Source organism: Chlamydotis macqueenii, chromosome 2, assembly GCF_036417535.1.
Source record: "Chlamydotis macqueenii isolate bChlMac1 chromosome 2, bChlMac1.mat, whole genome shotgun sequence".
Classification (NCBI taxonomy): Eukaryota; Metazoa; Chordata; class Aves; order Otidiformes; family Otididae; genus Chlamydotis; species Chlamydotis macqueenii.
The window spans coordinates 54,625,237-54,652,089 of NC_141557.1; the positions used below are offsets into that span (position 1 = coordinate 54,625,237).

Sequence of the window (26,853 nt, forward strand, 5' to 3'; positions counted from 1 at the left end):
AAAACATAACATTATTGATCTGCATTATTTGTGGCATTATTAAGTATGTTTAGCAGCTATAACAGCATTTTTTTTTCTGTCAGATGAGCTCAACATAGGACAACCATAGGAAAAATATTTGGGATTCTTACTTGTAACCTGGGAGCTGCACATCTTATGACAATGCATCTTCTAATATCTGGAAAAAAAAGAAAAAAAAAAAAAAAAGAACATTTTAGTCTGTGAGCCTCAGTTCACGTGAAGCTTTTAGTTTCCTCAATAGATGGGCATTATTGTTATTTTATTCTATATACAGAGTAGATAAAAGGAAACTGAGGGTCCACCCCTAGAAGGTATGCTATCAGTACAAATGCTGTGAGAGAAGTAATTTCCCATACTTGTCATGAGAATTCAAGTATGCTGCATTAAGGCAAGCACCATGAAGAGCACCCATAACAGCTGACTACCTTGTTAATCACATAATATATAAAATCACGGCTGAGCTGTACTGAGTTTGCATTCAGATTTTGGAAGCCTTCAGTCTTGTTTAGAAAGAAGAACCCAAAGACCTTCTCATTTGCTTCAAGCTGACAAAGAACAATTTGATATTGAAATGAAAATTTTTCCAGCAATTTTTGACTGTGGTGTTCTGGTGAAATCCTGACTTGCCTGTATTTTTTTGTTTAGGTATTATACTTTTATAAATAAAGAATTTGAAAGGTTCACAAAAATATATACCCAATTTCCAAACTGGTCTCGGTTGTGATTGTGTATTGTATTATACATTGTAACTGTTTTTAAAAGTGGCATTCAAACCAAGCGTTGGATGAAACTTGAATTAGATTAGAATTACTTTTAAAAATCTTCAGCAAAAAAGTTTTCAATAGCAAAGATTGCATTAAAACTGCTATGTCCCTGTTTCAACAAATTTTCTTTTGAAGGTGATACTTTGTGTGTCTTTGATAGAATTTTTGGTGAGAGCCAGGGAAGGCTCATCCTGAAACAAAAAGTGACTTTCCTGATATGGCCAAGTCCATGGCTGGCTAAAAACAGATCTTGGTTTGGTTTTCCTAGATCAAATGGAAGTAATTGAATTAACTGCTGAGCTAGGTTACTGTTCAACACATGCTCTAAGGAACAAAATTATAAGTTAATGGTTTCTTTGTTTTACAACTTGCAAATCCTGACATGTTACGTAAAATCAAGTTTTTGTTTAACTAAAAGAAAAGACTCTCTTTCAATTGCTGTGAGTTCCTCCTGTGCTGCCTAGTCAAGTTTCTCTCTCATACAATAATTTTTGAACGTTGATCATGTAAGTTTGGGTTTGGTGTGGTTTTGGATGTGCTGATTTCTAAAAGAAAGCAATTTTAACTGAATGCTGGCTTTGATATTTCTTCCCCAAAAGTCATTTCTGGTGCATGCATGGTAGATGAAGCCTTACAAATTAAAATACAGAGAAACTGTATACAATACCATATTTAAATTCTGATTAGGTCAAATTCATATCATTTGAATGTTTTGTGGTGGAAATCCTGATAAGCAATCTTTCACCTAGGAAAGACTAAGCAGAGTATCCCACGGAGTATTTTATTGCATTTCTTAGTTACAAAGAGGCCATTTATGGTCTGTTCTTCCTCATGGAGAGCAGAAGGATTATGTTGATAAGGGGACGCTGTAGATTCTAGAAGGATCTTTTATCATATGTAGCAAGATTATCTGGAAAGAGAAGCCTTGTGCTTAAGACTCCTTCAAAATAGAAGCTGAACAAATACATATACAAAAAAGGCAAGTTATGGAACTGGCAGGCTTGTGAAAGAGCACTCGTGAAGACAGTGCAATAATTTGGGAAATAGGATCATGTCTCCTGTAGGTAGTCAGTGCGGAGACTAAAACGTGAAAATATTTTCAGGGTGAACGACAAGGTTTTGTTTTGGTAGCAAAGATCTTTTAGACAGCTACATTATGTGTTTACTATATTAGAGAAGAATGATTTTTTTAATTTCCCTAACAGTGATGAATACCATTATAGAAATCTTTGATTTTTTTTTTTTTTTTTTTTTTTTTTTTTTTTTAAATGGAAGACAATGTTATCCTCGTAATGGAAATTTTTTCAAGTCTTCTGGTACGTTGGCCCCACAGTATACGAGTTTTAGGAAATCTTAGTTTGACGTGGCTCCGTGCAGTGGGAGTCCTATGAAGATTTGTCTTACTCCTGATAGGAACCATCTTCTAATTTCAGATTTAATTTTCTCTCCTACGTTATCTCCTTCTTTTGGGAAACCAGATGACAGAAGAGTAGGAAATTGCTTGATTTGATGATCTTAAAGGTCTTTTCAAACCTAAATGATTCTATGAAATGTGTGGGAAAGTCTCTTCAAGGCTTATTCCACCATGTTGGCCCCAGTCAAAAGTGTTTCTGCCTGTTCTGCCTGTCCTGTCATGATCTATAGGGCCTGATGTTCTAATTTCTCAAAAATAGCTTTTGTGTGGCTGCAAGAATCTTTATCTAGAAGATGGCTACTTTCTCTAACCACTCTCAAGACTTGTTTCTCCTGGTGGCAGTGTGCTATTACCTATCATGTTCTGAGGCATGTGGTAGCCTCCCAGAATAGTAACTTCTCTGCCTCTTGACCTCTGTATGCATACAAACTTCTGCTACATGTCCATAAATGAACAAGCTCCTTTCCACTTTCCAGCCAGAATGTCATTTAAATGGGTAATGATTCTAATCAGGCCAAGGCCAAAATTACAACTTGTTATCCTAATTAACAGAGGAAAGTTTGTATTGCTTCATCCTGTATGTGGTAGAAAAATCTCTAAAGATGAAATGGTTTGCAACAAGAAGAGCAGAATGATTCTTAAATCAGATTAATAATTGGGTCAGAAGCAGTAAGGTCAATTCCAAGAGTTGAAAGCCATGTTTAGAGTAGAGCTTCTATACTGTGTGTACTCTGGCATTAGTGATTGCTAAGTGTCATGTAGGTCAGGAAAAGCACAGTCTCGATTCGTACATGCCAGTCTTTTTTTCCTAGACAGGTCCAGAAGTGGTTTTTCTGGACCAGAGATGTAGCAGTCTTCTGCAACGATACTGTTGTTCCTCACTTTTCTCTATGGTGAAATCAACATCCTTTGCCTTTCTTTCCTGTTTGAAGCATGAAGCATGACTGCTGGGGTCAATTTAGAGTAATAAACACAAGCTAATTATAAAATAAATGATGACCTAGCAATTTACTGCTGTGCAGCTGCTGTGTGCATGTTTCCCATGCTGCAGCCTCTAGTCAGCATGTTGCAGGGCAACTTGACCAGCAAATTGACCAAGACTTCTCTTGTGAACTCTTCAGCTTGCTCTCAGTAGGTGTAAGAAGTACATGAAACATTTTCATTAGGGAAAAAGAGTTCAGTAGCGGAGGGGAATACGTTTAGTCAGGGTTTTGTTTTGTTTTAAATTATTTGAAAACAATCTCAAGATACAGCAATTCAAGGGACATCGCCACATAAAACTTGAATGAAACTTTTTTTTTTTAAACTTAGTTTAAGATTCCTAAAGCTACAATTACCTCCTGAAAAGCCCTTTTTTTTTTTTCTTTGTCAGAAGCTATGTTATACTAACCAGAACTAACCTTTTCAATTTCCAGAGAACTTAAAATTCAGTAAATAAATGAAGGAGACCATCCTAGCATTACTGCCTAACCTGAGAATATTTACATGAAAGAAGGCACCATGAGCAGTGCTAGTCTCCCTAACTTTCCAAATTAAATTGTTAATTACAGTTCAGTACTATTAATAACATGAGTATAATTAGGCACTGGATAGTTAGCTATGCTATTTTTAATAGAAAATGCTCCTTTTTAACTGCAACCTGGGCACTAGATGTGAAGATGACTATCACTGGAAAAATACCATGTCCAAAGTCACACTAGTATTGAGGAAAGGGAGAAGAAAACAACTACCTTTTCTGCTACAGAGATATTCATGAGGAGAATATATACCATTCTAGCTGAAGAAAAGTGGAGACTGTTTTGGGTGGTAATATTCATATTGAGTGAGAAGAGCTGGTGATACATCAGCTTTTTGCTGTAAGAGGAAGGAGAGGCAATACTGAAAATTTTAGTAAGTTAAATATGAGTAATATAGGCAATGTAAGTAAATAAGTAATACAGTAAATAGAAGTACAAGATCAAAGTAGTGAAGGGAGATTAATGATCATGTATCAGCAGTCATGTCTGTTTTGGTTATAGAATCATCCATCTAAGGATGGTGGCACAGGTGGCTGTGAAGAAAATGTGAAGATTTCTCTGTAACTTTTTCTGGGGAGGTGCCAGCCAGCAGGTAGCAATGGTCAGAGGCTAACAGGGGACAAAAGATTGATTCAAGGCAGTTTGCATAAACCAGACAATGGATAGATTGGGGTGGAAATATCAGCACATTAGTGACAGCAGATAAAACAATGTTTAAAGAAGAAAGAATCAAAGAAGTTTGTCCATGAGAAGTAATTATTTATGGAAAAAGACTGAATACCTGTAGAAGCAATAAGATGAAGGAAGAAGGACTAGTTTCTAAGAGGAACATAATCTTAAATTTTCTCTGGTACTTGACACAAAATAAATCCAATCCTTTCCCCCCAGTAAACTCTTTCTAATGTATTCCTCACTCAAAACCTATAAACTAAATTACATCTTAGAATAGCTTTATCCAAGGTTATGATAGTGCTCTGTCTTGATTAAAAATTTTTAAAAGCTGGTATAGTCATTAGAATAATGTATGCACAGTGTAAATTTTATGTCTACTGGTAGTATAACTGGAGCGTTTTCTCAAACATATACGCTGTCTGTGTCTCAAACAGAAGGCTCTGCAAGATCAGAATTCTAGAGGGGAGCATGATTTATTTCATATTTTGAAAACAATAATAAAATTAATTTCAAGTACTTCTAAGCCAGAGAAATAAAGTCTATGCAAAAGTAATTTCAAACTAAGGACAAAATAAAAAGCAAAACTAAGGATTTTACTTTTTCTCCTAATTTAAGTACTTAATGTATATGGTGCAGTAAGTACAAAATTTAGAGCAGTGGCTAAACCAGTGCATGAAGCCTTTATAAAGCCCTGTCATCACCCAAGTCCTACATTAAGGATAAAAGTAGTTTGTTCTCCCATTTTTAGACTTCTGCCTAGAGCATGTTTCACACAAAACCCATATAGTTTCCTTTAAAAGCTGTCTTTGATTACTAAGTAATTTTGCTTAGAAACTGCACCTTTACCCTTAAAGTGCAGAGACAAAGCTTTTAACGCAGTGATAAATGTTCTCCTGTACTTGGTACAGTGCTGCAGTTGAGAAGGTAAAGGTTTTGGCTTTTGAAACAGGATGTGTAACCAGAACTGTAATTTGCATTTGCAAATCCACATGACTTTTACTGTTAAATTAATCCCCACAGCTTGTTTGAGTCGTTAGGGAGTGGCAGAGCTGAACAGAGGTGTAGCAGGTATTGCAGCTGAATTACAGGGAGCTATAAGCCACCCTTAAGGGAGACACACAGCAGGGAGGACCACTCATTGCACAAAACTGTCAGCGAAATCTCATAGAAAACAGGCAAGTTTGGAAATAGTAGTGCTCGTTGGACAAGAAATAGATGACAAGTTCTATGAGTATCTGCAAGAGATCTGTGTAAAATTTGTCACTACATGTGTGGTATATACAAGTATATTTTGAATAAGGGCATTGTAATTCCTTGGTTCTCACATAACTAGAACTTTGCTCTTATGGTTATAATGCCAGCTGAAATTCTGAAGCATTATAGCCCTTTTTTTGTACTCTTGCTTCTTACTTAAAACATGTAAAACCTTTTCACCTTTCATCTTCCTGGTTTTTATGCATTCTTAGACTTCACAATTTTGTATATGAAAAGCTAAAACTTCTGTGTGGGGCTATCAGTCAATGGAAGATCCTGTGTAACACTCAAGTGTAACCTGACCTTTAACACCTTCCCAAAAAGCAAATGCTGAGTGTCAAGTCCACAGACAGAGAGGAGGACAGATCCTGACACGACTATCCATAAAAGATATGCATGCAATTCCTTGCCTCGATGCGTCCTCTCCGATGCCACGGGTCCTCTCTGGGCTAAACTTTGTAGGTGGGCAGAGGAGGAGAAGGCTGCTGGGTTTGCAGCTGGCATAGGAACTGCTCCAGATATTTTTTTAGGAGGCTAACAGGAAATATGGGAACAACCCCTCCGGTCTCCAAGGGATTTTGCAGACTAGTCCACTCGCTGCGTACTGGAATTAGAATTTATTACACTTCTTGTAAAAAGAACAAAACCTTTTGTAAAAAAAACCCAAAGTTTTTAATCATGCATAATCCACTGCAGAAGAGACACTTTCTTAAGTACAGAAAGCAACTGAAGGCCTAGAGACAACCTGAAGTTTAAAAAAGTCCATTTTTTGAAAGTATATTTTTGAAGGAAACCTTCCTTCAACCCATCATTTAAGTTATTTATTTAGTCTTCATGTAGACTAGAATTTTAGACACTATCTAATCCGTCTGGTTATAGAGAAAGTTGTCATTCATTCACCACCTGACAGAGAGAGCTACCCTGGGGGTTAACTACGGGTTCTGGTACTGTCTGAGGGAAGGGGCAGCAGTTTATATTATTTCAGTTTTTTATAGTCTTTGGCTCTGAGTTTGCAAAGCTGTTTCAAATTAACTGCTAGGAGTCTGCCCAGCCATCCAAGCAACTATGTTGATCCGTACTGCAGTGCAGGTCTCAGTGATATCCTGCAGCAGTGAGTTCCACAGGTTTTCACCACTTACTGTTTGGAATAGTATATTTTATTATTATTAGATTTACGATTTTTTCATATCGGTGGAGGTCCTTTTTCTCCTCAGATGAGCTAGGGTGAATAGTTCCTGATCTACTTTTTCTCCCTGCCATTTATTATTTTGTGTACTTTGATCATGCTCGTTCTTACTCACTTTTTTTTTCTGTAAACGTTCCCAGTCCTTTCGATCTCTCTATCATTCTTACTGCATATCTCTTTCTGATGTATCTTCTTAGATGGGCTAACCAGAAATGAACAAAGTACTCCAGATGAGGCCGAATTATTGATGTACATTACAGGTAAATTCTGGCCTGGTTGAAGTTGCTGGGAATTCACTAATATCTAAGGGCTGAGGCTTCTCCCAGTGCTGTCACATTTCCTACATTATTCTTCCTTCCATTTTTCATATATTCAACTTCAAAATTTGGCAGCTGAGACTTTAATCTAGAATCCTACTGATTCAGCATTCTCCATTAAATTGCTGTTAGTCTTCAGATTAGCAGTGTAGCTCTGTGGACAGGATTAGTTCCCTTCTCAAAATACCCTGAAAAGGGTCAAATTTTGTCATGATTCACATTTGTTATGGAACCACTCTTGATGTTAATTTTGAATGGCTGAAACTGAGGGCAGCAGCCCAGACTTTGAAACCATGCTGTTTGTGTTCACAGTGACTATTAACTGCAAAATCTGCTAAAACACATTATTTAGTATATGAAAGCAAACAAACAAAATTTTTGCCTTGGTAAATGACTGCCTATAATGCAATATGAATATGAGGCAAAACAAGTCAGAGGATTTTTTTACAGTAGTCGCAAGAGAAATCTGTTAACTTGTTTCCTCCCCAGAAATATCTAAGAAATGTTCAGGTTGTTGCTGCCTAATAAATACAGTAAATGAAATGTTAATAAATCATCTGCAATTTAGCCTGACAATAACATGGATTGACCACATTGATTGATTAAATTGATTATGTTTCATATATTTACAATATGTAGACACAAGCCTAATTTATTTTCTGAAGAGTTCAAGGTAGGTATCACTGGTTTAAAAAAAAAAAAAGGCAAAACAAAACAATGGAGTAATGTTTGTGGTTGCTATCTGCAATAATCTAATGCTGACAGAGAGCAGTATTTTATTTAGTAATTAACAGTGTAAAGGGGAGAGAAGCTGTCATGTTGGTTCTTAAGCTGGGGAATGTGATGAAAGATGATATCTGCGATCTCATCCCTTCCACTTGTTTAGGATTGTCAGGATGAGAAATGTCAGCATTATGAAAGCTCAGCTCTGCTCTTGATATGATAAAACCCTTCAAAAGCCAGTCTTTCTCTCCCTCTCCCCCCTCCTTTCTCCCTCTCCCTCTCGCACTTGCTTTTTTATTTATCCTGTTTTGTTAGATGGCAGAAATATAATTCTTTTCTTTCTTCCTATTATAAGCCACCATTTTTGTTTTATTATATGTTTCACAACCCCTAATGCCCCACTGAAAATTACCTTGTTAAATGACAGTGTTTCAAAGCCATGAATCCTTTCCACCATTCCCTCAGAGGTTTGAAACAGTCAACAGACTGTAAAGAATAAATAATAAAAAAGTATTGATTATTTTGATGACTGTGAGATTCAATTAAGTATTAATTTTGCCCTCCAGTGGACCTATCAAGGTATTCAAAAGGGAGGATTCGGCTCAGCTAAATGCGTGCTGAGTGCTTCAGCCTTAAATAGGGAGAAAATGTGTTTACCTACAGTATTTGAAGAGGAGTGCATTGATGCACAGAGTCCAATATTTAAGTGCTGTGCAAATTAAGCCCTGGTGACAGTGACATTGTTTTCAGCGATATGAGTATTGACTAAAGAAGTGCATTTGATGACAGCTTAAACTATTTGTATTGATTAACATTTTCATAGATTATCATGTGTCATATCAAATTCACTTTTCAGACATGAATACATTAAAAAACCCATAGGCAAACATCGACCAATGTGAGGATGGGACAGAGGGAACATGCTAACCAACCTACTTGCTCGCTGGTCACCTGTTCTCTCTATAAGAACCATTTAGGCATGAACTTTGCAATAAATAGCTGCCAGAGAACGCAACAAGGTCACTTGTTCCTTCCTTTTAATTTTTTTTTTTTTGCCCCCCTCTGGTTTCCATGCTGTTATGATATTATGCCTATTAGTTTGCAAACAGAATAATAGAGTGTGCTTGGAAATAATGCCTGACCCTCAAATGTCCTCAGTGAGCAGAAGATAAAATCATCAAGAAAAAAATGAGATAGATAAATGTGTAAGGTTTTACAGGGGATATAATGTCCCAAACACAAGACTAATTGCAAACTGGTTGTGTAAGTATCTTCCCTAATTTTTTCTTTTAAAAAATTATTTCTGTGTTTTTTATTTTGAAAAAAAAAAAAGTGTTTGTTTGTTTATGGACTTTTGGAGCATTGTATCCCAAAGACAGGAATTGTTAAAAGAAATCTGTATCTCTGCTGAATGTATGTGATGAAATGGCTATTTGATGCTTTGTATTTTCATAGAAACACTGGCATGCTAGAAACTGTGTATTTGATTTTGTTAATGTTGTACAGTTGAGGATGCCTCTTTAAATCACTGTGGAGCGCTCTGTGAGCGCTCCTCTTCCGTGGCGTTGGAGCATACAGGAATTTCTTTTCCTACTGCATGAAGGACAGAGTGAGGTGTAAAAACATATACACACACACATACAAAAAAAAAAAAGCACATCCCACAATTAAAGCTGTGTTGGTTATGTTGCTTTCATAGAAGTTTTTCTCCAAAGCATCCTGAATCTCTCACATGCTAGTTGAGCTTTAATAGGGTGGGGAGTAATGGAAAACTCATTGGATCTGTAATAGCTCTTCACTTGACTGCAGCCAGCAATAACAGCAGGAGCAGGCAGAGATAAGAGAGAGAGAGAGAGCGAGTGTGTATGTGTGTGTGAGAGAGAGAGGGAGTGGAAGGGAGAGTATACACACACCAAAGCTGCCACTTTTTCTCCCCCCCCCCCTCACTATTTTTTTTTTTTTTCTCCTTCCTCCCCCCCCATCCTAGGATCCAATGATAGCTGGACAAGTCAGTAAGCCCTTGCTGTCACTGCGGAGTGAAATGAATGCAGAGTTGAGAGGTGAGGACAAGGCAGCTACTTCAGACAACGAGCTGAATGAGCCCCTGCTTGCGCCTGTGGAATCAAATGACAGCGAGGACACTCCCAGCAAGCTCTTCGGTAAGTCTGCCTAGGTATTTCATTTCACTGCTACCATGTTGTCCAGAAGAGCAATCTCCTCCCGAGTTTTTGGTTTTTTTTTTTTGTTGTTGTTGTTTTTTTTTTTTTGTTTTTTTTATTTTTTTTTTTGTGCGCTCAATTTTCTTGTAAGTACGAAGGAGTAGCTTGGAGCGTGTGGGCGTACAGCCCTCTGCTCCCATTGCAACTGGTTACCAGAACGACAGCATCAGTCCTGAAAACTTCTGTCAACAATGAACTTATTTTATGCAAGTTGCAGACATATTATGTTTTCTTTTCATCCATGGTCTCTAATGTAAAAAAAGCCGGGGGGGGGGGGGGGGTAATTTTCTTAGAGTAGTTCGTTAACATTGATTGCATTAGATGCTAACGTGTCTCATGCTACCAGCTTTTTCTAAGGCTGGATTAAACTGAAAAGTTATCATTTTATATGATAAAGATAAAGCTGGCTGAAGAGAGCTGAAAAATTCCTGTAGAAAACACTGTACTGAGTAAACAAAGGCTACCAAGGCTACTGCACATGGAGCTAATGTTTTTGGAATTTAAATTAGTAATGGAATATTCTAAAGCCTGTGCAAAGAGAAATTACCTTTTGAATTTTGATTTATTTTTAAATAGTCTAAATTGTGCCAGATGAGTGTAACCTTTCGCAATCAAAACAAAAGCAGCCAGAGTGGCACGCCAACACAGACATCTGTCATTCAAACGGATGACAACCTGTAAGCCAACTCAAGCAACTCTGATCTCTAATCAGAAAAGGGAGCAGAGTTGTTGAGGCGCATGCTTGAGTGATAGATGTTGATAGATGTCTGAGCCGGAGCAGCACTGTATGGTACATAGTGACATTTTGGGTTTAGAGGGACTGCTCTCCTGAAGGAGTTCCTTTTAATTATTTCCATTTATTACTTGAGACAAACCTTAATATAAATGGAGCATTTCCTTATTTTACATGATCCTATAGGTGGAAGTTGAAGGGGAAAAAATCTTATTTAAAGGGAATGCAGCTTTAAGGGAGAGAAGGTGAGAGCCCATTTTCTAAGATTCAAGTTTTGATTTTGTAATCTGTAAGGAAATCTGTAGCAGTGTTCAGATCTCAGTATTACAGCTACAGTAAGAGCTGAAAGATTTTTTTTTTTAAAGCAAAAGAATACATGCACTTTTATTTAAAAATGTTTTTTACGCCTTACTAAAAGATATAGCACAAAACGTTTTACTAAACAACTCCACTACAGATACGGGAAAATAATAATTTTGAAGTCCTAAAATTTAATTCCTGGATTAGTGATGACTACTACTGAATATCACATTCATTTTTAAGCACCCCCTTATTAATCTTTGTTTCTATGTAAAGCGTAATTTCCATTAGCAGTTCGAATGTTCAAAAAGTATGTAATAATTGTTATAGTCCATTTCGTCCAGAAAATAATTTTAATGTCTAAAATTCAGAAGGTTGTTAGTTGTCTAGAGTAGTATAAATATCTTCAGCTATGTTTATGTATTTTATTTGCTCAAATGTTTAGGGTGCATCTATTAAATACAGCAAGGCACATACTAAACAAATACTGGACTTTTAATTTGAGGGTACTGAAATGTCTGGGTTTTTTTAGATCAGGCAAGTCTTGTAATAAAAGGCAGGCTATTTGGATGCTCTACAGAGATAGTAAAATGTACACAGACATTTTCATTAGAGTTGCCGTATGTGATATAGAAATGATGTGCAACGGTCCTCTTCTGAACTGCAAATACAATTTATGTCCCTAAAAGCACTAATCAAAAAGCTACAATTTAATACATTGTGCTGTTTTTATTGGTGAGTGTAAGATGTTTGCTACCCTGATTCTCACACTGCTAAAAAGATGTTCCCAAGTAAACAAACTTAGGTGAAATAGTTCGAGTGCCTCAGTGTGAACTTATGTACCATTTAGCGAGGTTCTGTTACAATTATGATGCTGCGGATCTTTTAGCAGCAGCCCTTGTCAGTTAATTTTAGTAACTTTGAGAAAATAAAAGAAAGGACAATGGGGGCTATTTTGATACATTTAAGGATCAAACTGAGTAAATTTATTTAAAATAAAGATGATTAACTTTTATGTCACAGATGCATCCCCTAAGATCTGCAGTAAACGTTTAAAATAATTATGTGTAATTTTGTTTAAAGCTTTCATACATAAATAAGCAGCATTATTCTGTAGCTGTTTCTCTTTGTTTAACATTATGAATAGCATGTGAGGAATGCATACTTTGGGCCTTTCTTTGCAGGCTCTGAAATTATGTTGTTTGTGGACTTTTTTGATATGTGATGGCATAGAGATTGACAATTTTCTTTCATGTGATCAGAGATAATAATTTTGTTTTTACAGAGTAACATCTGAAACATGCTGTGTGAAAATTTGCCCAAAATCTGTTAGGCAGGAGAGAGAGGAGCAGTTTAGAAAGTCAAGAGGAGGAGACAGGTCCACGGAGAACCAAGTTTTTCTTCAGTACTACTTTCACATTTTTTGAAAAAATTGTGAAAATACTATACTAGTTTAGTTGGAATGAATGACCAGCATTTGAGTGTTTTATTGATATTATCAGTATTTCACAAGACTTATTTTCATATAGTTAAACAGTTAAATGATTAGATGTGAAGAGCTTTCTTCTTTCTCACTGGACACATTCTGCTCAGCTGCTTTTGATGGATGTGTTTATTTCTGCAAGGACCTGCATTCCTCACCTGTACCTTTTCCTAAAATCCACATCCTTTTTCTCAAATTTCCTTGTTTCAGTATTTTGTTGCATACCATAAAAACAGTGAGTATTTATTTTTTGTTTTGATAGCACATAGAACAATTAATAATAAAAATGGCCACCTCTTAACAACCACAGCTACAGGTGAGGAAAGGGCAGGAATGCAATTACTTATACTTATTTTTGACTGAGGAAGAGATGTAGTAAACTTACTTCTCTTATAGTTGTTTTACTGTCAGTGACAAAGCAAGTGAATGCTGCAGCTCCTTGGGTCTCAGAAATAACCAGCATGAGCTGGGGTGAGTTTCTGATTACCTGAAATAGCTCCCACCTGAAACTGGTGCACAGGTGTCTGGGAAGATGCACTTTGTCACTGTGGTGCAATTGTTACCTGTGAGTGATGACAGGAGCAGCTGTGATTTGAGGGGGTTGTGCTTACTTGTTCTTTGCCTGCTTGCTTTCTCGTGGTGGTGGTTGGTGGTTTTTTGGATGGTTGGCGTTGGTTTTTGGTTTTTTTTTTCAAATGAAAGGCTGTCCTGTGGTTGAGGGATTTGCATCTGTAATCCTTCGCTTCTGCCTTTATACCAGTGGACTTCTTGGAATCTGCATACCTGTGTGCAAAAGACACTTGGTACTGAAATAATGTGAAACAAGAAAGGAGTAAAAAACATGGTGAAAAATACTTTCTAAAGTGCAAAATGTTCATAAAGGACTCCATCCTGAAACATACCAACTCAGAAGTACAGTTTTGCAGTGAAGAGTTAGCACTGCTACAGTGTTTGAACTACAGAAATCCCAGTTTTGCTGAGCAGTATGAGGTGAAGTTGCTTTGCAAGAGATCTTGTGGTGTATTGCTTACTCTTCAAAATATTTGTGAAGCAGTATCTCCTGTTTTAATCATATGATGTAATTAAGAAAAAAAACAAAACTGAGTCTGGCTGTTGATGTTCCTGGTGGTGTCGTTTTCAAATCAACTTCTCTTATTCTGCAGTATGATTCAAAGTAGTAACCCAGGCCAAATGCCACAGCTCTTACTAGAGAAAGCTTTTGTTAGTGCGAAGTAGTAGTTTCACTTTAATAAACACTTTGGGATTTGATCCTGACTTAATTAATTCTAGTTTCCATTTTGTACTCTATTTTTAAAATGTTTGGAGTAAGTTCTGAAGTTCTGGTCTGAAAAAAATCTTAGTAAGGAAAAAAGCCCTTCATATTTAGCTGTGTAATGTTTTATAACTGTTGAGATTCAAAAGTTGATATAGACACCAGAGATACATAGTATATTAGATTCTGTGTCCAGTAAAAATCTCAGAAAAGAAGTGGCTAGTCCAAGCATCAAAAGCCCCTGTGGACTGAGGCTGACCTTCCTGGAGTTAGATCTGGTCCTTAATTAATCCTTAATTGAAGGTAATTTGTGACATAATTAAATAGTGGTAACAAGAAAGCTGTGAATGCACTTGCATGTCAAGGTAACTTTTACTGTATTATAAAAAGGTGCTCTTTGAGACTGAGCCTGTAGTTCTATGCATCTAACTTACTGAAATAATTAAAGCTGTAAGTATGTCGTGAGTGTAAGATGAAGCCTATAACTGTGGAGCACAAGCGTCTCCTATTTAATTGCAGGACAGCAAAAAATTGACTGCTGACTTTTTTTGTGGGGTTTTGTTTTTTTTTTTGCTGGCAAGGTTTTATTCCAGTGAAATTAAATCTTAGGTTTCCTGTGCTGGATTCAAAGATTGTGGTTTCATTTGGTTTACTACCTTTTTTTTTTTTTTTTTTTGCTTTTTTCATTATGTTGTATGCTTGCAGTACGGAGCGGGGATATGCGAGTTAAATGAATCTGCACTCATTTCCATGAACAAGGGTTTATTTTCAAACCCCTGCATTGACTTCGGGGTTTTTTTTCCTTTCCCATATTGTTACCCATGTTTCAGAACTGCATCTATCTTTCTATATAAGCATACACATATATGCTGTAGCGGAACAGCAGAAGTTGTTTCTAGCTGGTTAGCTGATTGTGTTTTGCTTTGCCTTGTATTACTCTTTAAGGAAACATACATTATCTGTTTTTTAAAAAAAAAAAGTTGCCTTGTTTAGAATTTATGGCTCTGGAGTAGTTTCAGTTACGAAAGATAAAGGACTAAATTGTCTTTTACCTCTTGAGACAGTGGTCTCTGCAGGTCAGAGCAGAGGTCATTGCCAGGTTTCTGTGCGGAAGCTCACATTATCGTCATTAACAGCGTATCTAGCCTGTGGGGGGAAGAAAGGCCTTCAGACTAAGAGCTTTCCTTTCATCAGTGTATTTAAGGATGATTCTTGGTGTTTGGGTTATATCTTCAAATTTTAAAGGCCTATAAGATCTCTGCCAGGAGCCTTTTGATAAGGTTTGTTTAATCTGCATATAAAGATTCCTGTCTCCTTCACATAATTTTATTCCGTAATTTCCACATTGTGGATACTTTGTTCTGAGGCACGATTGGTTATCCATGCCATCTGTAAGGACCATAGGACCGATCCTGCTGGTGCTGGAATGTGTGATACCTTTATTAAAGCAAGTAATCCATGGCTTAGGAGCACTATTTCGTTACAAAGAGTGTGTCGATGAGGAACATTAGTGGGTGGCATGTTTACAGAACTCGGTCATTATATAGGCTTGTAAATCAGTTTTTTAAAATGTAGTGGTGTCTTGCTCAATTAACGAGTAAGTTCTGAAAGAATCTGGCTACGTGATTGTTATTTCTTAAGGGTGTACTTGACATGAGCATTTTTAAATAAGTGTTTGCAAACAGTTGGCAACTTGAATAACTACTCTGAATAATGTTATTGTCTGATTCCTTGGTGAATTTCTTACTGAAGTCAGTAGGGGATGCACTTTTGAATGGGTAGTAAATGCCCATTAAAGCCTAAAAAGATGTTATGAGTATTTAAACACAAAGAGCGATGCAATGATAAGATAGAAAAATCTATCCTTAGCTCAGTGCTCCTGCTGTGCCTAGGTACTGCAGGTAGCTCAGGCAGTGGTGGTACAGATACTAGCACGTATATTCCAACTCTGTGGAGGCTGGAGTCTAGCTCCTTTCACCTTAGATGAAAGCAGTATTGGGCTGATGAAGGGCAAATATTGCAGCCCCACTTATAAATTCCCTTGCTTGTATGGAAATAAATCAGCCTCTTACTGCTGTGCCTGAATTGTGACAAAGACAGGCTATTTTTAAAAAGCAAAGAAAAAAAACAAAAGCTATTTTGAGTACAGAGAAAGTTAAGTGTGTTTTTTTAAAGACAATTCTGTTTGTTCTTATTAATTTCTAATTACTTCTTTGCTAAATTTTTTTGAGCTAAGTGTATGCTATATGTTTCTTAAATGAGGCTTGAAGTCTGATTGTCTGTATTTATATACAGAATAACTAACATTAGGGAAGGAAAAAAGAATGAAATCCTAGTATGTAATTGGTATGACTGAATGACAAATAGTTCATTTTTAATTAGTTAATCTTTCTTCTCCCTGCCTTTGAAGTTATAAAAATAACAACAAGCAAACTTGTTTAAAAGCAACATAAGTGGCTGGCTGTTTCAAAGGGGACTTGCTGGCTACTAGACAGTAAACAGGTAATTTGTGAAAGAACTGTTACTTTCTTTGATTGAGATCCTTGCCGGTTTGTGTTGTGAGATTAATAATAGATCAGACACTTGCACATTAAAAAGGAAGCAAATGGAGAAAAAAGAAGGAAGGTGAATTGGATGTTTCTGTTGGTCTTCACATGATTAAGCAAGTTCTCCATGGAAATGTGTGGGTGAGGCAGACGGAGGCACAGTTAGATTTGCCCAAATCTGCACATGGCACCACTTAACACCTCTCTTGATTTCCTTATGCTAAACAAAGAGATAGCAAGTGCTTATACCAAGCTGGCACCCTGTCAGGGAGTAATCTGTATAAAGTTTCCTGCTGTCAGGATAATAAATTTTTTAAAAATATCCAAAGGCAGAGGTAGCTGTAGGAAGCTCATAGTAACAGTTGCCATTCTCCTGTGGGTCATTTTTCTCTTTAATATCCTATGTAGCACTTGGTTTTCCTTGTTGTGTTGTCTTCCTAGGTTTTGTTCTTGCTGACATTGGTGGGTTCTTCTTTGTTTTAATTCTTTTTCCTTGCTAAACTGTTTCTTCTGTTGCATCCGTCACCTGTGGTCCCTTTTTGGGGGAGAGATGGTCAGAGGATGGGAAGATCAGCTTTATAGCTTTTTATACTTCAATTTAATTGCAAATTCAGTGTATTCATGGTTCTTTCATTAATGGTTTATTTTCTGATTCTTTATATGACTACCATTAGTACTAGTACTACCATTAGTACTACCAAAATAACATTAGCTACAAAAATAATTTCAGATGAGCTCAGTGGTAGAAGATACATTAAAATTACTAAATGGGAAAATCAGTGCTGAACAGGGGCAAAAGCAGAATAAAATTAAATGTGTCATAATTTGTGGGTTTTGACAGGAATATTATTTTGTCATGAAAATGGTTTGATATTTGTTAGCATTTCTCTTTTTTTCCACTGTATAAAAATCAAAATCAATATCAGTGTGAAACAAAGGAAGATTTGTATTGTGACATGCCCTGCTTTATGTTGTGGTACTGCTTTGATGCTCTCATAAGCAGGACTAAGCCCTTTTACTTTGAAAGCTGAGGTCATCTAGAGAAGAATAGTACCTCATCCCATCTGGCTAAATAAAACCTGCTGTTTTCAGAGAGACTGAAACTGGGTTCATTCTCTAGATATTCCAGGGTAAAGTATATTCAATTTGTCAAATTGATGCACAACCCACATCCCCGCCACTCTAAAATGTGTTTGTATAATGCTAAACTACTGCTTGTCTATTCCTAAAAGTAGTTTGGATTTCTGTTTTTATTTTAGAATATACAAGAAGAGTTGTTGGGAGAGTGGGAGTTCTGTTTTTCTTATCAGATGTCCTTTCTTTTATCATTTTAATTCCTGAACGGTTTGAAATTATCCTAAGGAAAATGTTACATTTCAGAAAACAGACCAATCATGCTACTTGCAAGTGATCACAAAAATGAAATAAATACATTTTTAATACATATGTATATATATAAATATCAGCTAATGTGACTGAAATGTGATGTAAATTATTTTAATGCAATAGAAAAAAATTAGAGTCCTAAAACAATTCCCTGTTACTCTGAAGAGTCAGATGTTACATAAATAAGAAACAAATATTTTCCTGTATTAAGAACAGTGTTTGCTACAGCAATCTATCCTTAGATTACATTTTTGAAAACTAGTTTGGAGTTTATAGAAGCATATTAATACTAGCTTTTAAGAACATCTTTGTGCTTTTCAGTTCAGATGGTGGTTGTACCGTTTGATCATTAGAGATTCTACTAGATGACTTTTATTTTCTAGCTCAGTCTCCCATCTGACATAGTCTCACTTTTCAAAATCTTGTTTTTAAGTTGTTGAATACAGAATTATTAGCAGTCACTTCTATTCCAGCAGTAGATAAAGAAAGTCCTCTCCTAGAGCACACCAGACACACAGCCTAGCCTGTTATTCTCACCACAAATGCCAAGAGGTAGAGGATCAGTAAAAACAGAAGTGCCACCTTTCCTTTCTGTCCCTCTCCTTCCTTACAGCCAAATTTGGAGCCGTTCCCCTCTTTTCTGCTCATTGGTGTGTGCGCACAGCTGGAAGTGCATACAGCTGTGTGTGGGCAGTTTTTGCTCAGGTCTACTTGAGTGCGCTTTGCCTCCATGCTGTCGAGGTCTGCTGTAGGTTTCTGTGCTTTGTTTGAAGCTTAGCATTTGAGGGAGTTTGTTCCATGAAGTGGATGATCTAAAACCTGTGTTTAATCAAGAAGCCAGAATTGCTTTTCAGTAAATATACCTTAAGGCATACTTTAATGTACTGTACTATTAAGTATGTGTGATTATTTCTTGAGTTAGCACAGTATTAACTGGAAAGGAAAAAAAGATCATTTGAATTCAGTCTAATTTCTTGAGCAAATACAATATGGGGCAGTTTTTGTATTTTCTTTTGCATATAATTAGGATTTATTTACATGGTGTAGAGATGTTGTGTTTGCTTAGTGATTTGAATAAACATGAGGCCAGATTCTAACAGGTCTCAGGCGACTGTCCATCACACACATGGGAAGACCACAGATTTCAATGGGGTGTTCATCCTAGCAATACTTGCGGGCCAGTCCATGGCCTCCACCCCTCTAACGTGGTCACTGCTCTACAGCTTCCCTTGTTCTGGAGCTAAAATCAGCTAAGCAAACATGCTGACAGAAGGAGCAACCACTCTACAATTATGCTGCCTTCATATTTAACAAAAGATGAATTACTGAACCCATCCCAGGGTTACTGTGGGTTTCTGTTACGCCATGCTGATAGGTGTAAGCATTGCAAAGGCTCTGCAACTCCACCTCTGCCGTTTTGCAGTGCGGAAACGGGTTGTAGCTGTGGCAGGAACAGCATCTGACCTGCTGCAGGGCAGAGATGGTGTGTTGGCGTCTGAACCGATGTAAAGCTTCCATAAAGGTGGAGAAGTTTTTAGGGGATGTTTATGGGACAGGTAGAGTGGATTATCATAATTAGACATTAAAAAATAATTAAAGACCATAAATGGCAGTTATTACTGAAAAAAAAAAAAGAGACTAGAAAAATCAGCAGTGATTAAGATGGAGGGGAATTTGGACAGATATATATGAGCTCAAAGGTGATTGTAAATGTACAGGCTTGATATTTCTCCTCCTTTCTTAGGCTTCCTTGCCTGAAATCATAAATATTTGGGACTGCAAGTCAGAAATCTCTCTGAAGGAAGAATGAAATTTACAACTGGAAGAAAGCAGAAAATGAAAATATTTTAAAAATATTTTTTTTTCCTTCTAATTGAATGTACTTTACTCTCATAAGCATAGTAAATTCAATCAAAATATCCAGCAAGAAGAGCATCTGCATAAGTGATTTGAGTTGTTGTGGTTTTTTCCATGGTATGAAGAGTGTGGAGGAAACTCTTGTGTGGCTCTGCTGGTATTTGATGCATTGCTTTTTGAGTCTTCTTATTTTAACTGCATGGATGCAGCACAGTTGAACCTTCAAATAACAGTTGCTGTCACAAAAAAAAAAAAAAAAATCTCTTTCAATCAGCTGGTCGTGCTCGCTCTCCCCCAGCCCCTACATCTCTGCTTTTATGAGGCAATGAATAAAAGAGGGACCAGATGATGCAAAGGTTTACTCAGATGAGATGTCCTGCTCAATGAGCAACTTTGGATTTGCGGGACTCTGGCTTGTGACCCTGGACCTCAAAGGGATTGAGTTTGGGGGCTGAGCCTTTCCCACATCGCTATTATCTCATTTGTGTGAAATGATGGCTGGTGTATTTTGAATAGCACTTTACATATATCAGGCTTGCATGTGGTGGCAGACCCCTGTGTGGTCTAAAGGCTGGTGAGCTTTTGGTGTGTTACAACACACGGTGCGTCCTCCTAGCAGTGACTGTGGGCTGTCTGGGGCTGTACTGGAATGGGGATGAAGGGAGGGTTTTGTTTTTTACTCCGTCTGAAAACTCAGGAGCAAAATATCCATGGTTATTGGAAGGAGCAGAATCAGGCCCTTTCTGGCCACGATTTAAAAAAAATAAAATTGAATCTCTAGATTCTGGTCAGGTTTTTGGTTATTTATTTTTAATAACCCGTTCTTCTGGTTTTGTGTTTTCTTTTATGTGGGTTCATATAACTGCTGTATTTCAAACCAGGTTAAAACAGTTTAAAAAAAAAAAGTGTTTCTTAAGACAGCTTACTGCTGAACTGGTTTATTTTGTTTATATCTGATGTTTCTTATGGTATTCAGATGGTTGTAATAGACTAGCACAAGAGCTGCATGTCTTGTCATCTGTACTGTATCAATACGTTTTTATAATGATACAATAACCTGAACCCTGTAACAGTTTATGATCCATTTGAGAATTCTTATGGATTCTCAGAGTGACGGAGACCTGAAAAAAGAACCTGACTGCTTTCACAAAACTAGTGCTGTGACAGGAAAACCTAGTGCGCCTGTGATTTAGTTGCTAAGGAATCATATTGATCTGATTCGTCATTAAACTCTTAAGTTTAGAAAAAAAAAAAAGTCATGCTGGTTGAAGGTGGCAAAAACAGTGATGTGATTGTGAGGGTCTGCAATACAGGTAAACTCTGCCATACCACTACTGATATTGATTTTTTTTTTATGATTAATAAATATGATTTTATGCATTACCCATGTACTGTATCTATAATGCTGCTTTTTTAGAGCAGAAGAAAATTGCTTCTTGCTCTTTATTTTTCATTGACTATTTTTAGTCAATGATAAATAAAGAACTTTAACAGCAGTCTGAATACAGGACTTAAAACAGAACCGTAGCAATAATGAGTAACAACACAGTGAACTACACATATACAGCCATCTTACCATTTGTAATGGTGCTAATTTCCTACTGCTCTTTAAAATATGCTTCCACATGAGCTCTCAAAAACCATAAAAGCTTGGCATGTAAAGTAAATTGTTTGTCACTTGCTGACGACCTGCCATATTTATTGTCAAGAGAAATGGACATTAGTTGGAAAAGCAGTTGTTAAAGGCCAAACAATTTTTAAAGATGGCAAAGATGTGCAAGGGCTTTCCTTTTTCTAACAATGAGCCACCCCTTCAGACATCAAAAGACAAGATAATAAGACACTTCAAGCACAATTCAAGATTATATTCAACATCTAAAGGCTCATCTCTTGTCAGTTTGCATTTACTCTCCCAGGGATGTGATGCTTCTATCATCATTCTGTCAAGAGGAGTCTGGCAGAAGCGATGAGGGCCCCTCATTTCACACACTTAGTGTTTTTTATCAAATAGCCCACGCTCATTCTGATTCAGCCAAAATGGAGGGATAATTTGAAGAAGGTCATGTGTAAGTACAAAAATCTTGTGCTGATTTGTGTGATTAGAAGGCATTAAAATTGCACGTTTATGTTAGTTCTGAGATGTTTTGTCAGTTTATTTAGTAATACACTGTTGAAGCATTAAAAATATTTTTTAACGAAAAAAGGAAGTTTGCTTAAAACAACACACATTGTATTATTTAGCAAATATTTTGAACAGTGAGCTATTTTAAATGGCATTATTTTAATATAACTTTAAAATGCATTCACTCCCCCCTTTTCCCTTTGAGAGTGGGATCTTCCAGAACTCGAGGGGTGAAATCTTGGCCCACTTGGACTCATTAGGATTTCACTCACTGGTGATTTCATCCTTGGAAGTTTTACTTGGGTAAGGATTTAGGAGGGTGGATTCAGCATAATATCAATATATAGGGAATATTTTTAACAGCTTATGTAGGCATACCTAAGTAGAGACTAAAACAGTATGACACTAGTAGAGTAGATGTTTTTAATTATATTTAAATAATATTACAGGAAGATATTTTATTTGGCACATGGATTTTGTATCCAGTTTAATTTTGTGTGGGCAGCTGTTGTGGACCACATTCTTCTGGTAACCAGAGTTGTGATAATGTGTGCTGCAAGTCTCTTCCTTCCTTTTTCATTCTGCAAACTTGTAATATGGTATTATATGTGCTATTCAGGATAAATTTTTCACTGAATTGAGAGGCAGTTCTGTGTTTTGGAGATTCATAAAGGAAGGAAGGGGATGTGTCCACAGAAGCAGTTCTTTTTGTTGTTGTTTTCATAGGGCTTAGGTTAATGATGAAAGTATTCATTACGAGAGACAGCATTTGAAAAGCATTTTTATTAATCCTATCAAAATAATTTGGTGTGACAGTGTTCTCAAGTAAACCATAATAACACTTGCAGAGCAGCGATCACCAAACTTTTTTGGTTGTAAACCTCTATTAGTAAGAAGCTTTGGAGCATGCACCATCAATACACGTATATTTATTTGTAAGTTATATGTACTACAGTAGTAATAAGTACATCATAAAGTGTACACAAAAATAGATACTAAAAAAGGATAACATAAGTATCAAATAAACCAAATTTAGAAAATATATTTGAATTTTATTAGGGTAAAAAAGAAAAATCCTTCCTGCACCCCAGCAGATTGTCTTGCATGCCCTTTGAGGTGTGCACACTCCATATTGGAGAACATTGCTGTAGAGGACCAAGAACTGAAATGAAAATAAGTAAACTGCCTGTCTGTCTAGGCATTCTGTGCTCAAAATCCTTGCTGAAATGGGTGAACGAAAAGATATATTTATTTTCATATCTGCTGTCTTACTGAATTCAATATGAGTCCCCCAAAGATGAGTGAGGGTAGAATTTAGCTCTTTGCAATTTCAACTGTCTAAGTAAAGTGGAGTCCTGAGAAGGATGTTGAATCTGTTTAAAACGTGCGGTTGCTTTGCTTGTACAGGCTTCTAGCTTTTCAGGAAAGAAAATAAGACTGGTGCTTCAGCAAGCTTTTTTTTTTGGCATCTCTATTGGATGTTATGAATGGAACTTTTCTGAGGATTTCTTTTGTGGTACGTATTATTTTCATGTCATCTGGATCTTGCCATCTCTTGTCTTGGCATTACACCGCTCTTCTTGCTAACAAGGGATATGAAGAGCTGACAGGGAGAGGCACAGAAAGGTGGGATGGATTAGAACTGTTTTCCTCATTTCTGATTTCTTTGATTTAAGCAACAAAAATAAAGACTGGTTTGTGCTATCAGTGTATCTTGTGCCTGAAACAGGCTCTAGTATACAAACCATACATGGACAATGTAGCACGAGGGCCCAGGCATCTTCATCTCCCATTGAAACCAGTGGGACGTGAGGCTGTTTAACCCCCCTTAAAAAGGAGCTGCTGCTGAGGGACTTGTCTGGACCTGCTCTGAATTTTGAATCAGGAATTTATCAGCTCTGATAGGAAGGATCTGTAAAGGAATGTGTATTTGGCCTCGTGGAAAAAAAAAAAAAAAAAAACAACAAACCAAAAAACCTCTGCTGTATGGCTTGCCTTTGCACAACACTGAAGAAAAGGTAACCTGCAATCATGGTGTGTTCCAAGGGTTTGCACCGGACAAGAAAACCGCAAGGGAATTGGGAAGCTGTGAACTAATTGTCAAAAAGACAGATGGAATTGCTGACTGACCTACTGGTAAGATACACTAACAACTTCCACCTCAGCGGCACGGTTTTTATGCTGCACTGCAGAGTGACTTCTCAAAGGAATTTGCTCTCTTACTCATGTAAATGCCTTTGTGTATATAATGTATCGATGTAGTGTGCGGTATTGCTAGGGAGCTTGTAAGGAGAAGTGAGTGTGCATTTAAACAGCTGCAGATGTATAAACTGCCAGACTGCTATGTCCAGAATAAAGAGCATTTTTTTTTCTCTAATGGAAAAGACCGTCCTGCTTTATTCATAAGGCTTATCTATATTCAGAAATTTGGCTCCTTTCTGCAGAATTATTCTGGTGGAGAACTTACGGCTGTTTCCACATCAGTGTGATTTTCTGAGTGTCCACTTCTGCTCTGCTCCACACTGTCCACTGGAAAACCAGCACCCTCTAAAACTGTGTGAGGAGACAGGGAGATGGAGATGCTTCCTTTGCAGGATGCTCATTGTCAAAACACTGAGTGGCAAAGATTGAAGGGCAAATATGACCAAATGAATGTAGCTGTAAAAGATCCATAGTATCAGCGGAGAGTGCAAGTGGTCTCTCCAAAAGGCTTGTATTCTGAACAGAATTTGATTTCTAATGGGACAGGGTTTACTTGCTAAGTTTTTACCAGGTCTGTGGGCCAGCTCAGGTCTGTCTCATTATCGTCTCTTTCAGCAGAAGCATGGGCTTATATTGATTCCAGTTGTTAAGTGTGTATCACTGTCTTGGTGAAGTTGTTTGCCAGTATTTATATTCGTTAAAGATCAGATCTTGAAATGTGGAGGGGAGAGAAGAGTGGCTGCAAAGTTACAAGACCCTCAGTATTTTAAATTCAGCTATGCTTGAATCTGTCCTAGCTTGCTTGTTTATCTTCCTTTTACTCGGTCCCTTCCTTGGTGCTGTAGGATGCTTCTCCTCCTGTGCCTGGGGATGTTGTCCTGGCAGCCACCTTCTGAAGCATGAATATGCAGAAAACAAACACTAGCAACAAGTACTGTTAAAGGTCTGTAAATTGTTTTCCGTCTGCTCTCAGACCCCAAACTGTGGAAGTTGTAGGGATGCATGCAGGGAAGCTAATGCAGATGCTCAGTGCCAGCAGACAAACCAAGCGTCCCTACATTGAGCAACAACTCAGTTTTAAAAGTATTTAAACTGTAGCTATTGTGCAGTCCATTGGAAGCGTTCACAGTAGGATCCAGGAAATGAAAATTAATTCCCATAAATTAAGATAGAGGAGCCACTATGTTTAAGGTGTTATGGATGTGTTTTGTCTATCTGCCTATCTTCCTACAAGTCACAGGGATATGTAGCAGCTTTGCTGAAGTAATTATATTGATTTACTCTGTGCTGTGCATCCAGCTGCTTTCTGAACCACTCTAAGCTGCTCTAGCAAGACTTACCCAGTGCTTTAGAGCATCGTGTGAAAGAGGGAAAGTTCACATATGAAGTTTTGAGAATGAGGACTGCAGTTGGTGTGCACGAGTATAGTGTTTCTAAAGCATAAATACTAAAAACTAAGCAGTTTTGTTAATTTAAAAATCAACCTGAAAAAGCTGGAGTGGCAAATTTGACATTAATTGTGCATTTTCAATGTGCATGAAGGCATCTTCCCCCCAAAGCCTGCGGAGAGGCCGGGAGGAGCATGCACTTATGTAAAATAAATGCCTATTTAAGCTCTTGCACGATGACACTGTGAGTAATTCTGTATGCTTCTGGTTAGTGTTTAGATCAGTTGACTGTGCATTGTTTTCATGGGTAAGTGGAAGTGAATAAGCATGCATAAATGTGTTTCTGAAGATACAATTCAACCTCTTTGTGTTACCATTCAACTGTTTTTCTTTTTAAATTCCGTCTCTTTGGCATCTCTTCTTAGAAAATTCTTGCCCAACAAACAGCTAATTAAATCATTGATAAGATGATTCTGCTAAACAAACACTGGATAACACAAGATATCAGTCCCTAACAAGCACATGCAAAAAAAAGTTGGACTTACGCAGTTTTGTGAATGCTTTTGTGGGTTTTCTTTTGAAGTGGAGCTGTTGTTCAGGCCTAGTAGAATTATTGAAATTATTGAACTAGCTACTAAATAAATAATGAAACCTGTGGCTATGAAATAAAATTTTTGCTTTTTTAAAAATAATTACCATATTTTGTAAGTATATGTCTTTGCCATGAAAAGATTTTCACTACTCTTCCCTTGGAGGCAGAAAGAGCACACAGTAGCAAATAGTAAAAAAAGCAACAGGAGCTAATTTTGCAAATCCCTCTGTCATTGCCTCTTTTGGTACCTAAAAGCCAGGCTCTGACACCAGAATTTAAGCCTTACATCCCTGAAGGACACAGGTACAGAACTGTTCAGTTTTGCTGAGGAAGCTTGACAGCTCTGAACATAGAAAAACACATGTACTGGTATCAGTCAAGTACAACAGCAGGCATTGAAGGTTGTTCTTTCACTTGTACTTTGCAAATTGTGAATAATTTCAGTGAATGCTGGAATTACTTGTCAATGTTACATTTTTACTATAATTTTTTTTAATGTGTGGGATAACATACTATAATTTCTAGAAGATTGGAAAAGCGCTTTTTTGGAGGTGGCTAAGAGTCATAAGAGTCTGCAGGTTTCAAGTGTGTAATCCAACCCAGGAGTCAGTTCAGAAAGCATGTCCCCCCAGCCCCTTAGATGATTGAGAATATATTAAGATAAACTCAATTAAAATTCAGTAAAAACAAGTGACACTGAGTACAGCTTTAAAAAGTCATTCTGTACGAAGTAAAGACTTAAGAGGTGGCAGTTAGAATTGGTCAGACAAAACGAAGCCTCTTTAATGTAGTTATAATTACTTCTTTGGTTTTTTTTTATTAGAGGGTCTTTTTGGTTCCAACAGGAATTAGAGGGAGACAGGTGAGTGCCTAGACACTGGCTG

General features: G+C 37.1%; 1 protein-coding gene across 2 annotated transcripts in view; it reads left to right on the forward strand.

Annotated features, from left to right (window-relative positions):
* Positions 1–26,853, forward strand: part of POU6F2 (POU class 6 homeobox 2) — a 320,098-nt gene that overhangs the window by 49,468 nt on the left and 243,777 nt on the right. The window contains exon 2 of one of the 2 annotated variants that reach the window (XM_086741701.1): positions 9,856–10,027. In XM_086741701.1, the coding sequence (XP_086597827.1) occupies positions 9,856–10,027 (172 nt within the window). Of the gene's footprint in view, positions 1–9,855; positions 10,028–26,853 lie in introns of those variants that run through there. The other variant, XM_086741703.1, reaches the window with a different exon arrangement.